This window comes from Amblyraja radiata, chromosome 25 (genome assembly GCF_010909765.2).
Source record: "Amblyraja radiata isolate CabotCenter1 chromosome 25, sAmbRad1.1.pri, whole genome shotgun sequence".
In the NCBI taxonomy this organism is placed as follows: domain Eukaryota; kingdom Metazoa; phylum Chordata; class Chondrichthyes; order Rajiformes; family Rajidae; genus Amblyraja; species Amblyraja radiata.
The window spans coordinates 30,811,652-30,828,793 of NC_045980.1; the positions used below are offsets into that span (position 1 = coordinate 30,811,652).

Sequence of the window (17,142 nt, forward strand, 5' to 3'; positions counted from 1 at the left end):
AGGATAACGAAGAAAGTGTTGAGAAGGAGTGGGAAACCGTGGGAGCACAGGGTAGTCCCAGGAAGAGCAGCCGTAAAAGAAGGAAAAACAATACTGGTGGATCGGAGAGTGAAGACAAGGAACCAGAAAAGGAAATTTCGTTAAATGTAGTGGTGAGGTTTGAAGGAGAAGGAGGAGTAAAGAAGATAGAGCCATTGAAGCTGACAAAAATAATCAGAGCCCAGGTTGGGGAAGTAAAGTATGCAAGAGTGCTGGAAGATGGAAACATGCTAATAGGGTGCAACAGTGAGGCTCAAGTTGAAAAGGCAATGAAAATGAACAAGATTGACAAAACCAAAATAATCAAAGTAGTGAGAGTGGGAGAACGGAGGAGGGCAGGGTGTAAAGGGGTTATCTATGGAATCTCTCTCAAAGTTAATATGAGTGAACTGGTTCAGGAACTCAGGAAGAGATGTGAATTAATTATGAATGCCAAAAGAATGACCAAAGGAGCAAAGAAAGAGGAAACTGAGTCAGTCCTAGTCGAATTCAAGACAGAATCCCTTCCAAAAGTGGTCCATTTTGGATTCATGCGATATAGCGTAAGAGAGTACATACCCAAACCAATGAGGTGCTTCAAATGTCAGAAATTTGGGCATATAGCTAAAATGTGCAAGGGGGCGAGGAAATGCGCAAGGTGTAGTGGGGACCATGAATATGGTCAGTGTGGAGAGGGGGTCAGACCAAAGTGCTGTAATTGTGGAGGAGAGCATAGTGTGGCTTACTGGGGCTGTGAGGTGATGAAACGCGAAGCTGAAGTACAAAACATAAGAGTGAAGGAAAAGGTCTCCTATGCAGAGGCAGCAAAAAGGGCTGACCCTACAAAACAGATGAATGAAAGAAGGATCAGGAGGGAACAAGATGTGGGCATAATGGAGACAATAAAAGAAAAAGAAAAGAGTATATGGAAAGAAAAGAAAAACCTGGTTATATTTATAGCAGGAGTAATAAATGCGACAGCAGAAGTAAAATCCAAAACAGAAAGGATCCAAATCATTGTAAAGGCTGCAGTCCACCACTTGGGCATGGCAGGATTGAAGTGGGAGGAAATACATGATGGTCTCAGTATCCAGGCAAGCCAAGAGTCAACATGTGTGGGTTAATAATATTAATGTTAATCCTACAATGGAATGCAAGAAGCTTGTTAGCCAATGGGCAACACTTAAAGCAATTCATAGACAGTAGAAAGGAAAAACCAGATGTCGTATGTATCCAGGAAACCTGGTTGAAACCAAGTTTAGATTTTGTTCTATATGATTATGTTGCAGTGAGATGTGATAGGGGAAATGGGGGAGGAGGGGGTTGCGCCACTTTCATTAAAAAAGGGATACCATACAGGGTATTAGGAATTGGGCAGGAACAGGAATATGTGGTAATAGAAGTGTGGTCTGAGAGGAGGAAAATAGTGGTAATAAATTACTATAATCCATGTAAGCGATTAGAGGTCAATAAGTTACAGGAAGTAGAAGGCCAGAGCAAATCTAATGTTATTTGGTGTGGGGACTTTAACGCACATAATACATTATGGGGCAGTGGAAAGTCAGATAATAATGGACAGGTAATTGAGGAATTATTAAATGATGGTAATCTAGTATGTCTAAATGATGGAAAGAAGACCAGGGTAGATGTTAGGACAGGGAAGGAGTCCGTGTTGGACCTTAACCATATAACAATTACAGCACGGAAACAGGCCATCTCGGCCCTACAAGTCCGCGCCGAACAATTTTTTTTTCCCTTAGTCCCACCTGCCTGCACTCATACCATAACCCTCCATTCCCTTCTCATCCATATGCCTATCCAATTTATTCTTAAATGATACCAACGAACCTGCCGCCACCACTTCCACTGGAAGCTCATTCCACACCGCTACCGCTCTCTGAGTAAAGAAGTTCCCCCTCATGTTACCCCTAAACTTCTGTCCCTTAACAACCTTACACTTGTTTCTAATAGGATTGCTGCTAAATGCAACTGGGAAGTATATGAAAAGGGTACCATAGGAAGTGATCATCATCCTGTGCTATGCAAAATAAATGTTACTTTAATCATGAGTAAAGAAAACAGAAGTGGACGATGGGTCTTTGGAAAGGCTAATTGGGAGAAATTTAAGGAGGAAAGTGATAAATATGTAAAACCGATACAAGAAGAGACAGATATAGAAAACTTTGAGAATAAATTGTCAGAAGGTATCAAAAGAGCAGCATTAGTTTCCATACCTAAAAGTAAAGGAAGATCAAAAAGGAAAGCTGTGCCGTGGTGGGACAATAAGTGTAAAGAGGCAGTGGTGAATAGAAACAGAGCATTCAGATTATTAAAAAGAACTCATAACTACCAACACATGATTAATTACAAACAGGCTCAGGCAATTGTAAGGAGGACTATAAGACAAACAAAAAGAGCATATTGGAGGAAGTATTGTGATTCAATTGGAAACACAACACAGATAGAGGAGATTTCGGGGATGATTAAAAAAATGGAAGGTGATAAAAGGGAGTGGAGTTATCCTATCCTAACAAATGGAGATCAAACTGTGGTCTCAAATAAAGACAAAGCAGAACTAATGGTTAACACTTTTAGTAGGGTTCACAGCTCCCACAACTTATCAGATGAAGGAAGAAGAGGTAGGGAAAGAACAAGAGAGGAAAATGTTGAGGCCTTACAAAGGAAAGGTATCACAGAGGACAAGTACAATATTCCATTTAATTTGGGGGAGCTAAAGAGAGCTCTGGCCAAGTGTAAGAACTCAGCCCCAGGGAAGGATGATATTTGTTACATAATGATAAAGCATCTAAGTGAGGAGGGACTCCAAAAGATACTTGCACTATATAACAAGGTGTGGGAAGAAGGGCGAATCGGAGAGGTGGAAGGGAGCAATCATTGTGCCTATTAGAAAACCAGGGAAAGATGCAAGTAATCCAGTAAATTATAGACCTATAGCTTTAACAGCACACATGTGTAAACTGATGGAAAGAATGGTAAATGAAAGATTAATGCATCTAATGGAAGAAAAAGGTATAGTGGCTAATTATCAGAGTGGCTTTAGAAAAGTGAGAAGTACTAATGATCCAGTTCTGTGCTTGGAAGATGATATAAGGAAAGCACAAGTCAAAAAAGAATCTGTAGTTACCATATTTTTTGATGTAGAGAAGGCTTACGATATGTTGTGGAGAGAAGGTCTTCTAATAAAGCTGCATTTAATGGGAGTAGGAGGAAATATTTTTAACTGGATAATGGATTTTCTCAACAGTAGAAGTATACAAGTTAAAATAGGGTCAGACATCTCTAGTAAATGTGTAGTCGAGAATGGAACTCCCCAGGGAAGTGCGATAAGCCCGATCCTATTCTCAATCATGATCAATGATATATTTACAAACATTCAACCAGAGATGGGGCGATCGCTCTTTGCAGATGATGGCAGCTTATGGAGAAGGGGGAGGAATATAGATTTTATCGTGGAAAAAGTACAGCAAGGGATAGCCCAGGTGGAAGAGTGGGGAGGGAAATGGGATTTTAAATTCTCTATAGAGAAGACAAAGATAATGGTTTTCACAAGGAAAAAAATTAAAGAGGATGTCCAATTAAAACTATACGGCAACAATTTGGAAAGAGTAAAAGATTTCCGTTTCCTGGGAGTTCATTTTGACTCCAGATTAACATGGAGGGTCCACATTACAAAAATAATTGAAAAATGCAAAAAAGCCATCAATGTAATGAGATGCTTGGCAGGTTTAGAGTGGGGAGCAGATGTATTATCTCTTAAACATATTTATGTATCACTGATCAGATCCAGACTAGAGTATGGCAGTATAGCTTATGGGTCAGCATCTAAGTCAGTGTTGTCCGAGTTGGACAAAGTCCAAGCGGAAGCTCTAAGAGTCTGTATAGGAGGTGTGCGGACGTCACCTGTATGTGCACTACAGGTGGAAACTGGGGAGATGCCGTTGAGACTGCGCCGCAGACAACTAATGGCTAAAACTGGCTAAGCCTTAAGGGTCATGGAGAGAACCACCCAACAAAACAGGTAGTACATGAGTGCTGGGAGAGAGGGGTGGCTCAGTCTGGAAGCTTCGGCTGGGTTGGAGGAGTTGTGGCAAGGGACATGGGAGTAGAGGACAAAGAGTTCTGCCCTGCAGTATTGTGGCCATCTGTGCCAATATGGTTACTGAACATCCCAAAGGTTGATCTGGAGATATGGGAGGCAAAAAGGAGGAACAAAAATTCAGACCTAAAGACAGAATATCATAGCCATATAGATAATAAATACAGGGAACACCTCTTAATTTTCACAGATGGATCAAAGGGCCCAGTAGCTGAAACAACAGGGGCGGCTGTGGTAGTCGAGGGGATGAATGTTGAGCTTTGCAAAAGAACAAATAACTATTTGACAGTATATACAGTGGAACTGTACGCTATTTTGATGGCAGTTCGGTGGATGGAACAGGTGCAACCATGCAAAGTATTAATATGTAGCGACTCATTATCTGCGATCCAGAGTATTGGGTCTGGCGCATCCCATAGGCGGCCTGACCTAGTTTATGAAATCCTACTACTATTAAGCCAAGTGACAAGGAGGGGCAGTGACGTGACTTTGTTGTGGGTCCCAACACACATTGGTGTTCTAGGAAATGAAAAGGTGGATAAATTAACAAAGGAGGCTTTAAAAAAAAGAAACATAGAGGTAAACTTACAATTATCCAAATCTGAAGGAAAACACATTGTGTGGAAGAAAATAAATCAGGAATGGCAACAATACTGGGAACAGGAGACAAAGGGGAGACACCTCTATTCGCTACAAAATAGAGTGGGCATTACAGCAAGAAGAGGGGGGAACAGGTAGTATTAGCAAGATTGAGGATAGGACACACTCACCTGAACAGCACATTAAAAATATTGGGAAAACACCCTACTGGGCTGTGTGAGGAATGCCATCAGCCGGAAACAGTTCAGCATGCCCTAATTGCATGTAGGAGATATGAGACAGAAAGAGGAGTTATGACCAGTGAAATGAAGAAAATTGGAGTGACAGAAATATCAGTAAAGAACATTCTAGAGTGTGGAGGGAAAGGAAAAGGAATAAAGGTGTTGTTTGATTTCTTGAGGGCCTCTGGCCTTATAAAAAGGATATAATGTAAAGACACGAGGACTGTGGAGTGAAGCCAGAAGGTGGCAGCAATGCAACATTGCGGATGCCGGCTGCCGTAAAACTCCAAAGAAGAAGAAGAAGAAGAAGAAGAAGAAGTTTCACCTAGACTATCCCATTCCAGATCCTATCACAGCTCTAGTCCAAACATGGACCAAAGAGGCAAATTCTACAAGTGAGGTAAGAGTGACTTGACATCAAGGCCACATTTGACCAGGGTGCATCACGCAGCCTGAATAAAGATGAAATCAATAAGCATCATGGCACTGTCTTGAGTCTTTCTTTGCACGAAATAACATTGTTGTAGTTGTTGGAAGTCAACCATAACAACACCATGACATAACTGCTGGATTTCCTACGCTAACCACCTTCAATAATCTTCCTTTCATCATAACTCCTCACCAGATGAAGCAGCAGAGCATTCACACAGCATGGTCTGGTCAGCATTTAGTAATGGGCTGATTAACAGTGGTTCATTAACAGTGCAGTCACAAAAGGGCTAGGCAATGACCATGTTCAACAAGCAAAAGTCTAATCGGCAACCTTTGACATCCAAAACCATTGCTGTTGCCAAGCACCTTGTGAACAACATATAAACTAATAAATACTAACAAGGAGGTTTGATATTTGCTTGCATGAAAGGTTGGTGGCAGAGGAAACCAACACCATATAAAATGATCAAGAGAAACATTTGGAGACAAAAACCTGCAGGCTACAGACCATAACTTGGGAAATGGAATTAATTGAAGTCCATCTTTGTTAGCATGGACATAAAGGGCTGATAGGTTTCTTTGTATTGTAAATTTCTATAATTCTATTTTTGCCTCATTATACTTTTTTGACATTGTAGTCACCAAAACGTGTAAATAATGCATCTATATTTTTAGACAGAATATGAAAATGCTATGGATACTAAATCATTGACAATATGGATACTAAATCATTCAGGAAGTATTTCACTTAACAAATTTACATCTTCTGCCCTGCCGTAATAGACTTTGGATAAATATCTCTGCGAAATGTTACATCCAACTCTTAGGACATGACTCAACTATTCCACAAGCTTCCCCCAGAAACCAAACTTGTAGTCTCAGGCAGACAAAGCAGCTTTTAAAGACATATTTCAACAATTTCCTGAAGTAATCATCTAAGTTAGTCTCTTACCAGTTGGCACATGGCCGGGTTTCCTCAGCCTGACCTTCAGACATTGTTGCCTTTGTTCAAAAGCTGCAAAGCAAAATAGGCAAATAAGTTAAGTACTTCATGAAGTTTGCTGGTGACTAAAAACCTTGCGTATAGGATACTGACAAGATGGTACACATTTTATTTCAAAAGAAATGGTAGGTTGCTGGTCTTTTAGATCAATCAATGTGCACATCTTTAAATCTTTTATCTCTCTCTCATTCTCCATCTCATAGGGATGCTCGATTCTTCCTTCAAACCATAACTTCAGCCAAAGTTCAGATGCAAATAATGAAACCAATGGAAAAATACCCAAGTATTGTCAATCATTTCAAAGGTTAATAACAGAATGCATAGGTCACACACAATTCATAAATTTGCCCCACCAATGTTCAATATAGTACCTCCACGCTATTACACATTTTCACAAGTCAAACAGCACAATGTTAACTCGTAACCAAAGTGTCAGATAAAAATAAATGCAGCTTTTAAGTTTACTCTGCGCAATTGTTTTGCTAGGTAGTCCTTTGCCTCCCCGAGTACTGCCACACTATTACATGACATAAACTTTTAAGCCCAGTCAGTCTGCAGCAAGGCTAGTCATGTTAACAAATTACACCATGTCAACCAACTGCAAATAGATTTTAAAACCATCAACTAAGTTTAAGAAATCTCATAGCAAGTTACTTAAGAGTTCACAGAGACTGAATTTTTGTTTACCTGTCTTCTATTATATAAACCAAATGCAGACTTAAGACATGGATACCATCTTCACCCACCTATGTTATAGCGATCAAACTATCAATTATATGCCACTTTCATTAGTATTGTTTTGGGGAAGCTTTTCAGTCAAGAAAAGATCTTAGCTCTTCTGGTTAAAATACCAGCACTATTGCCGACAAGTCAAAAGCTCAAGTGACACAGTCAGTACTTCTACTTTCAGTTTCTGTTTCCCCAGAGGAAGTTGAAATTCTGTGAATTAAGCAAGATTCCCTGACGTCATTTCAGGAACATTGATTTATGGACCATAGAGAATCCTGGATCACAAACTCGCAAATTTCCAAAACATTAAATAAAATCTGCTGCGACAAAATTTAAAGGACTTAAAGCTTGGGTGGCTAATATGCCTCTGTTGGGTGGCTAATGTTGTGTCTCTGTTTAAGAAGGACTTAAAGGGCCTATCCCACTTGGCGATTTTTTCGGCAACTGTCGGCATCATTGAATGACGTATCAGGTCACCGAAAAAGTCGTGGCGTGATGACGTATTGACACGCGGTGTCTCCTCAAGTGTCGCAACCTTTTTTTATGTCGCAGCTGGATTTTGAAATGTTCTAAATCTTTTGGCGACCCTGATACATCGGTCGATGACGCCGGCATTCGCCGAAAAAAATCGCCAAGTGGGACAGGCGCTTAAGAAGTTCTTGGTTTAAGAAGGGCAGCACGGTATAGTTGCTGCCTTACAGCACTTGCAGTGCCAGAGGCCCGGGTTCAATCCTGACTATGGGTGCTGCCTGTACAGAGTTTGTACGTTCTCCCCATGGGTTTTCTCCGACATATTCAGTTTCCTCCCACACTCCAAAGACGTACAGGTATGTAGGTAAATTGGCTTGGTTAATGTAAAAATAAATTGGCCCTCGTGTGTGTAGGTTAGTGTTAATATGCTGGAATCGCCGGTCGGCGCGGTGGGCCAAAGGGCCTGTTTCCGCAATGTATCTCTAAAATAAACTAGACTGCAAAGAAAATCCTGGGAACTGGAGACCAGCAAGCCTAACTTCTATAGTTATTAAATTGCTGGCAAGGATTCAGAGGGATAAGATTTACATGCTTTTGGAAAGGCACGGGTTGACTAGGATAATTAATATTGTTTTGTGCATGGGAGATCTCACTAATTTGTTCAAGTTTTTTGAAGAAATAACCAAGAAGGTTGAGGAGGGCTTCAGCGAGGCATTTTCATAAGACAGGCCTCTCTGGATGGTTAGATTGCATGGGGTCCATGAAGACCTAGCTAACTGGATACAGATTTAACTTCATGATAGGAATTATAGGGTGTTGGTGGATGGTTGATTTTTGAACTGGAGGCTTGAGGCTAATAGTGTGCCTCAGGGTTCAGTGCTGGGCCCAATACTATTTGACAGCGATTTGGATTAGAATGTGCGAGACATGATTAGTAAGTTTACAGGTAACACTAAAATAGATGGCATCATAGACAGTGAAGAGCGTTATTAGTATTAACAGCAGGATTCCTGATAACCCTCAGGAACCTCCAGTAGTTGGACTGAAGGCTAGCTGTATGACAATTATTACCAAGAAACTGTATTTCAAAGATGTCATAACTTTAAAGGCTCATTCTAGATCATGCATGACATGGAGAATGTGTTAGTCATCGAAAAATATTAACATCCTACAGATGAAAGACCAGCAGAGTTTTAATATCTTAATAATCCTGCATACAATGTCTGCTTATCTACTAATTGAGTGAAGATTTTGTCCCCTTAAATATTTTTTCAAGAGGAACAGTTTAGGGGACCAATGGTATTTTTTTTTCCACATCAATGTATTTTGAAATTTTAAATGGGCTATTATTACAGCACTTATTGTGCCAACCCATGATGTCAGTGGCACAAATACAAAGAGTGAATAAGCCCCACCAATAGATTGCTGCTCTAGAATAGTACATATTGAACATAATAACACAATTGTCCAGTTCCTCTGATGCTGGCTCAAATAATGCATCCCATGATATTGAACCACAATAATCAGGAAGGATAGTTTTTTGGTCTCAGATATATTAGAATTTGATACCAGTTTGGAATTGTTTTAAATCAAATTTGGCAAAATGATAGTTTTAAATCACACGTTAGTCAATTCATATATTTTCTCCCTTCCCCTAAAGTATTGCTTGTTTAAGAGGTCCACAAATGCTTAAAATGTTACTATCAACAAAATTATTAATAAATGGCAGAATAGAGCATCAGTACAGAATAAGGTTTCCAAGATCTGTTTATTGTCGCATGTACCAATTAAGGTACAGTGAAACTCAATTAAATTGATACACTGACGACCAGATTACAATCAAAAGCTAAAATCTAGTTGGTTATCTCCTTCAGACTTGCTGAATCAAAAATAACTCACCCTGACTTGTGTGTACTTTGAATAGTTTTCTGATCAATAGGGGAATTAATTTTTTTTTTTTTTCCAAGACATCAAGAGGATGCAAGGAAAATGTGAGATAAAATGTTTGAATTCCATGATAACATAATTGGGAACTAATTATCTGCTCATTGGTAAATTGAAGGATTTAACGTCAATTTTAGATTCAGAATATTGAAAAACTTATTTTACACCCAACAACATTAAAAAAATTCACTAAAACACAAATATTTCCTTGGGTATTTTCACAAACCTACGCATTTAGCTTCTGCCCCCCCTCCCCCTCCCTGCAGATGCCAATTCAAATTGGGGTATCACTCAAGATACACATCAGCAGCTGTGCAGTCCCTGACCTAAACATCCATTCCCTCAGCACAAAATAATGACAACAGCAGATTATTCAATCACAACAACACAGCTTAATTTATCCTCACCTGAAATCCACCCATATATTTTCCATTGTGTATTTGTGGACACAATTCAAGAACACTAACCCAGGCTGACCTTTCCCTTGATTTGTAATGACTCAACTGCAGCACCTAAACTCACTTCTCCATTAATTTACCACTGAACAATCCAAAAAATCCAGTACTTTCTAAATATATTAACACTGTTCTCGTTTTCTGAATCAACAAAATTGCAGCTAAACATCTAGGTCTAAATTTGTATGCTGGAAACAGATAAAACACAGAAAAGTCCTGGAAATACTTTACAATCAGCGTTGTCCCTTCTCAAACACAATCATGGATTTGCACATGGGGGCTTTTGGTCTCCCAAATCATGGCAACGGTTTCGCCCATCAACACCAGTCCATTTGCTTCAATTAGGTTTGTACCCTTATATGCCTATTCACAGGCTGGTCCAAATGTCTCTTAAATGTGATCATTGAAGTAGACTTCAGTACACTCTCTAGCATCACTTCACAAACATCACTGCGTGCAGGACAACTTCCCTTCAAATCTCTTTTAAAATTCCTTCCTTCCATCGTAAACCTATGTCCTCTCGATTTTAATACATCTTCCATAAGACAAAAGATTCTGACTATACATCCTATCTGTGCCTCTTATAATTTAGCATACTTCTAGCAAATAATTCAGGCCATATTCTGGTGAATCTCCTTCGCATCCTTTCATGACCTATCAATCGGTGAGATGACCATGACTACGGCATATCCAACGTTACCTGATTTGTGTTACAACCTTTTGACAATCGGGCTCGGCAATGAGGCTGGACCAAATAATTTACTGTGGAATGGAGTTAAGACTGAATCATAATTCAGGGTACCAACTTGTGCTACCTGCTCACACTGGCTACAGAGCTGATCCCCTTTCACATGAAGGATTCTGTCCACCAAGAGGCACAATAAATATGATCAATACCAGACATCAACTCCAAAATAAATACAGGGGTCTAATCAACTACTGGTCTTTTTTGACCTCATAAAAGCCTTTGACTCCAATTGAGACAGTGGGAGATTCTTAACAGGTTTGGCTGTCTGTAGAAATGTGTCTCCATATTGCATCTAATGCATGATAACATACAAGTTACTACCTTAATTAACGGGTCAATAGACAACATACAACAGGTGCGGGAGTAGGCCATTCAGCCCTTCAAGCCAGCACCACCATTCCATGTGATCATGGGTCCACAGCAAGCCAGTGCCAATAGGTGGCAAACAAGGTTGTATCATCAACCCGATACTCTAAGCAAATGTTTCTTACCACAATACTTTACCACAACTTCAACAAGATCTCGACAGGAATAGTATTAAACAGGACATTTGAAAATCTGTTCAAACTGTGGGAACGACACCAAGGTCACACTAATTTCAGTCACTAAGCTGCTTTATGTACACAACACAGGAGGCTGTGTATAGTTGGAGGCCAATCTCCAAGTCATTGTCGATTCATTCATTGGCGAGCAAGCCAATAAGCCTTACATGTAAGACCTACAGTATAAAAAAAGCCCTCTTTCAACCTCCCATTAAGGATCTCTGACTTCTATGCCTCCAAAACAGGGAGTTAGATGGCCAATGGAATTGGCAGAAGCAACATACATACTACCTTGCAAACTACCCACTCATCCACCAAGTATCCCCTGCTCCATCTGTGTCAGAGTCTGTAGGTCCTTGCAGCCTATAGAACTGGAGAACAAACCACCCATCCTCAACCCCCGAGGGACTTCAGCCAAAGAAAAGAGATTCCACGATTCTTTTGTATAAATCAACTAAAAGAGTTTAATACTGAAGTTTTCATTTTGTAACATTGCCAGAAATGATTGTGTTTTTTTTTTAAATCACAATAGATGTCTGTCAACAAGGCGACTGTAAACCACGAACTCTTATCAGAAAACAGTGACAGCAGAAATAAGAATTACATTACGACAATAATCAAACACTGTACACCTGAACTGAAACAAAACGTATTTGGATGGGGGGGGGGGGGGGGGGGGTTAACACATTGCAAATCAAGTAGTTACATTTAAAAATCGTCTTAAAAGTTTCAGGGCGACACCAAAGTGATGGGACTTTGACTGTTCTTCCAATTACGTCAGTGAAATCATCCCAATAATGGATCCCTTCTTACGTCAGTAATAAAGATGCATTCGACAACAGGGAAGTCGCAGCTTTCAAAGAAAAAAAAAACAACATTCACTCGCAGGATTTAAAAAAAAAGAAAAACATGATTATAACATCAGTTTCTTTGGCAAGTTGGGGGAGGGGAGTTGGGGGAGGGGAGGGGGTTAATTCAATCGAGTTTTAACTTTGTTCAAAAGGACATTCACACTTCCTTTCCTTAAAAGGCGCTTTATGTAGGGATTGTTTAAAAACATTGAACAGGGGCTTATTTTCCCTGCTGGGATTAGTGAAGGTGCTGGTTTAGGGTGACCCCCGGGAGGAAGCGGCCGCCGTCGCACTCACCGTCCTCGGCCGCAAAAGCCCCTTCAACGAGTCCAAGGTGTGTCAGGGGGGTAAAAAAATGTCCCGGGGGTGAGGGATGAAGTCACACACAATTCTACAAGAGTTCTTTGCGAGAGTCCTATGCTGTCGACGACATTCTTCGCAGCGGCGAGACGCCGAACAAATTGAGCGCAGACGGCCCGATGTTTACTCACCTCAGCAACGACGCACAGCCCACACCGACCCCGCCGGAAGTCCCGCCTCTGCCCGACACCCGCCGCTCCGCGTCTCCTATAGGCTGCCCCTGACGTCCATCCCATCGCCCCGCCGGACGTTCCGCCTCCGCCCGACACCCGCCGCTCCACGCTTCCTACAGGCTTCCCCCGACGTCAATCACAGCGCCCCGCCTCTAACCCCGCCCCCTTGAGTGGAATCGCAGAGTCATAGAGTGAGACAGCGTGGAAATAGGCCCTTCGGGTCCCAGCACACATTGGTGTGCTAGGAAATGGAAAAGTGGATAAATTAGCAAAAGAGGCCCTTAAAAAAGAGAACATAGAGGTAAACTTACAATTATCCAAATCTGAAGGAAAACACATTGTGTGGAAGAAAATAAATCAGGAATGGCAACAATACTGGGAACAGGAGACAAAGGGGAGACACCTCTATTAGCTACTAAATAGAGTGGGCATTACAGCAAGAAGAGGGGGGGGACAGGAGAGAACAGGTAGTATTAGCAAGATTGAGGATAGGACACACTCACCTGAACAGCACATTAAAAATGTTGGGAAAACACCCTACTGGGCTGTGTGAGGAATGCCATCAGCTGGAAACAGTTCAGCATGCTCTAGTTGCATGTAGAAGATATGAAACAGAAAGAAGAGTTTTGATCAATGAAATGAAGAAAATTGGAATGACAGACATATCAGAAAAGAACATTCTAGAGTATGGAGGGGAAGGAAAAGGAGTAAAGGTGTTGTTTAATTTCTTGAGGGCCTCTGGCCTTATAAAAAGGATATAATGTAAAGACATGAGGACTGTGGAGTGAAGCCAGAAGGTGGCAGCAATGCAACATTGTGGATGCCGGCTGCCGTAAAACTCCAAAGAAGAAGAAGAAGAAATAGGCCCTTCGGCCCGACTTGAACGACGCCCACACGACCAACGTGTCCACACAGCAACACTAACTAGTCCCACCTGGGTCCATATCCCTCCAAACCTAGCACTTAGGCCACCCATGTGAACTTGGCCTCTGTGGACCATCTGAATGTCTGAAGAAGGGTCTCGACCCATTCCTTTTCTCCAGAGATGTTGCCTGTCCCACTGAGTTACTCCAGCATGTTGACTCTATCTGTGATGTAAACCAGCATCTGCAGTTCCTTCCTACACATCTGAATCAGAAAGATTGGCCATATTCTCCAGAGATGCTGGATTACTCCGGCACCTTGTATCTTTTTTTTGTATATGAGCATCTGCTGTGCCTTGTGTCCAGGTTGGTGCTTCAGTTCGTGGACCCATTTATCTCCATTAATATTGGGCAAAATTTGTTGACCGATTTATCTCCACTAACATTGGGCAAAATAAATGACACTCAGTTCCAAATTGGTAATAATGCTGTTGTGAGTCACCTAACACATAGATACATAGACAATAGGTGCAGGAGAAGGCCATTCGTCCCTTCGAGCCAGCACCACCATTTAAGGTGATCATGGCTGATCATTCACAATCAGTACCCCATTCCTGCATTCTCCCCATATCCCTTGATTCTGCTATCTGACTTTTGAATGAATCCAGTGAACCGGCCTCCATTGCTTCCCGAGGCAGAGAATTCCACTAATTCACAACACTGTGTGAAAAAGTTTTTCTTCATCTCAGTTCTAAATGGCCTGCTCCATATTCTTAAACTATGGCCCCTGGTTCTGGACTTCCCCCAACATCGGGAACATGTTTCCTGCATCTAGCGTGTCCAATCCCTTAATAATTTTATATGTTTCTATAAGATATCCTCTCATCCTTTTAAATTCCAGTGAATACAAGCCCAGTCGCTCCATTCTTTCATCATATGACAGTCCCGCCATCTCAGGAATTAACCTTGTGAATCTTCGCTGCACTCCCTCAATAGCAAGAATGTCCCTCATAAAATTATAATCTTTCAATAAATTGGCCAACAGTTTCTTTCCAGCTGTTATCAGGCATCTGAACTATCTCCTAGAAAGGGGTCCTGACCACCCATTTACCTCATAGGTGATCTTTTAACAGACTTTATTGGACTTTATCTTGCACTAAACATTATACCCTTTATCCTGTATATGTACACTGTGGATGGCTTAATTGTAATCATGTATAGGCTTCACTGTCAGGACCGCACGCAACAAAAAGCAAAATTTTATTGTACCTCAGTACACATGACAATAATAAATGAAGCTAAATTAAACTAATATTTACGAGGCTTTGAGGAAAGGGAATATCTTCGCTTCTTTTCCAGTAGACACACAAACAGGTACAAGACATCACAGCCAGGTTCACACATGGGATGGGTCTAATTTCACTTTTTCATGTTTACCCTTTTACCCCGCTTCAATTTTTCTCTCTTTTGGAGGCAGTAATACTATCCTACAAGCTATCGTTGTCCCTCGCTTGGTGTTCATCCATTTTTGGACCCAGCAGGAAATCCTCACTGGCTGTTCTAACAGGTCAAAGCTCAATTTTGGTAATCCTCATCCCTTATTTGCCTATGTACATGCATGATATACAATTACCAATATTAACATAGGAATAATCTCTGGTGGGCTGAAATAGCAGTTCTTCCTTTTCAATTATTCAATGATTCAATTATACTTTATAGTTACATATACCTAGGTACAGTGAAATGCTTTGTTTTGCACACAACCCAGTAAAATCATACAACAGACCTCACCTAGGCAGCACACAAGAGTCACCACGTGTCTGCCGCTGACACAGTTACAAAGTTATTTTCTCCAGTGAAAATTGTAATTGCTTGAAGTTAAACAACTAAAATTTGCACTTGACATTAAATGTCCTGAAATGTTTTCAAATTGACATAAAGGTATGAGGAGAGGTTGCCAGATTTTTCTGGTATTGTAAACAACCGAACGTATGTCCATGAAGGCAATGAAAAATTGGGATGCTCAGGAGGCAAGAATTGGCCAGGTCAGTTGTTGTAATTTGCATTCTCTACACCATGTACATCCTTCAATATAGACTCCAGCATTTTCGCTTCAAATGACGTTGGGCTAAAAGATTTTTAGTTCTCTCGTGTCTTAATGCTTCCATTGTTAAATAGTATGGTCACAATTACTGCCCTTCAATGCACAAGTACAATTCCAGAAGCTAAAGAATATTGAAAAATGGTTATCAAAACATCCACTATCTTTAAAGCTAATTCTTTCAAAACCCTGGGATGTAAATTACCAAAGCTTTGAGATATATCAGCTTTCAGTCTCACCAATTTCTCTGGTGATTATTATGCTGTTACTATCAGTTCCTTATCCTTGCAAACGCCCTGATTCTTTACATTTCTGGTGAGAGATTCTTTGTGTCTTCTTCCGTGAAGACTAAGTTATTTTGTTTTGCCATTTCCATACCTGCGTAGTTTCCTTTGTTTACATTTAAGATTCGAGTTGACCCTGGGATTGATTAACTGTACAATATTTTCAAACCAAATGTAAAAATCTAACCTATCATGATCACTCTTCCCCAAAGGAGACTTGACCACAAGGTTGCCAATTAACCTTATCTCATTGCACAAAATAAGTTCTAAAGCAACCGTTTCCTCACATTGATTCCTTTACATACTGATCTAGAAAGTCATCTTGTACTTTATATATTCAACAGAATTCCTCCAACCGATATGCCATGCATAATGTTATAACTACTATTTGTGACCTATAAATAATGTCTACTAATGTTTTCTGCCCTATACTATTTATTAGCAAGACACAAGCACACCAACATTGTGATCTGCCAAGGCAAGATTATTTCCTACAACTGTACAGATCATTCGTCACTAACAGAACTACCATACATCATTTTGACGGATTTCACTAAATTTCAATTATATCTTTAAACATTTAGCACACAGTTAAAGTCACCCTGCAGCCACTTTCGATAATGGCAATGAAATCATATCCATTTTTAAACTTTGTCCTTCATGTATAACTCATCGAGCTTGTTGCGGATGCTGCAAAGCATTTAGTTAAGGTACTCCTCATTTTGCTGCTTGCCTTTGTTTCTGTTACCTATTTATTTTGGTTACTTCTTTTCTCATTTCAACTTCCTCATTTGTTTCTCTCCTTCCCAAATCCCCAAAAGGTTTTCATCCCTCTGCAGAATTAGTTCAAACCCTCTCCAATAGCACCTACACACATGGAACATTACTCCAGCATTTTGTGTCTTTTAACAATAATGTAATCTGTGCTGGAAGAAACTGCAGATGCTGGGGTTTACACCGAAGATAGACACAAAATGCTGGAGTAACGCAGCAGGACAGGCAGCATCTCTGGATATTAGGAATGGGTGACGTTTCGGGTAAAGTCCCTTCTTCAGTCTGAAAGTCACGGGAAAGTGAATCGAGAGATATAGTTTAGTTTATTTTTAATTTAGAGATACAGCGCGGAAACAGGCCCTTCGGCCCACCGGGTCCGCGCCGACCAGCGATCCCCGCACATTAACACCATCCTATACCCACTATGGACAATTTTTACATTTACCAAGCCAATTA

The 17,142-nt window shown here is 40.6% G+C and overlaps 1 protein-coding gene across 4 annotated transcripts in view; it reads right to left on the bottom strand.

The window, feature by feature from the left end:
• Positions 1-12,676, bottom strand: part of trafd1 (TRAF-type zinc finger domain containing 1) — a 45,136-nt gene extending 32,460 nt beyond the window's left edge. Inside the window, exons 1-3 of one of the 4 annotated variants that reach the window (XM_033043708.1) lie at positions 7,237-7,261; positions 7,138-7,180; positions 6,341-6,403 (exon numbers count right to left, since the gene is read on the bottom strand). In XM_033043708.1, coding sequence (XP_032899599.1) covers positions 6,341-6,384 — 44 coding nt within the window. In that variant the 5' untranslated portion in view covers positions 6,385-6,403; positions 7,138-7,180; positions 7,237-7,261. Of the gene's footprint in view, positions 1-6,340; positions 6,404-7,137; positions 7,181-7,236; positions 7,262-12,428 lie in introns of those variants that run through there. The other 3 variants (XM_033043706.1, XM_033043709.1, XM_033043707.1) reach the window with 3 other exon arrangements.
• Between the last annotated feature and the right edge of the window lie 4,466 nt (positions 12,677-17,142).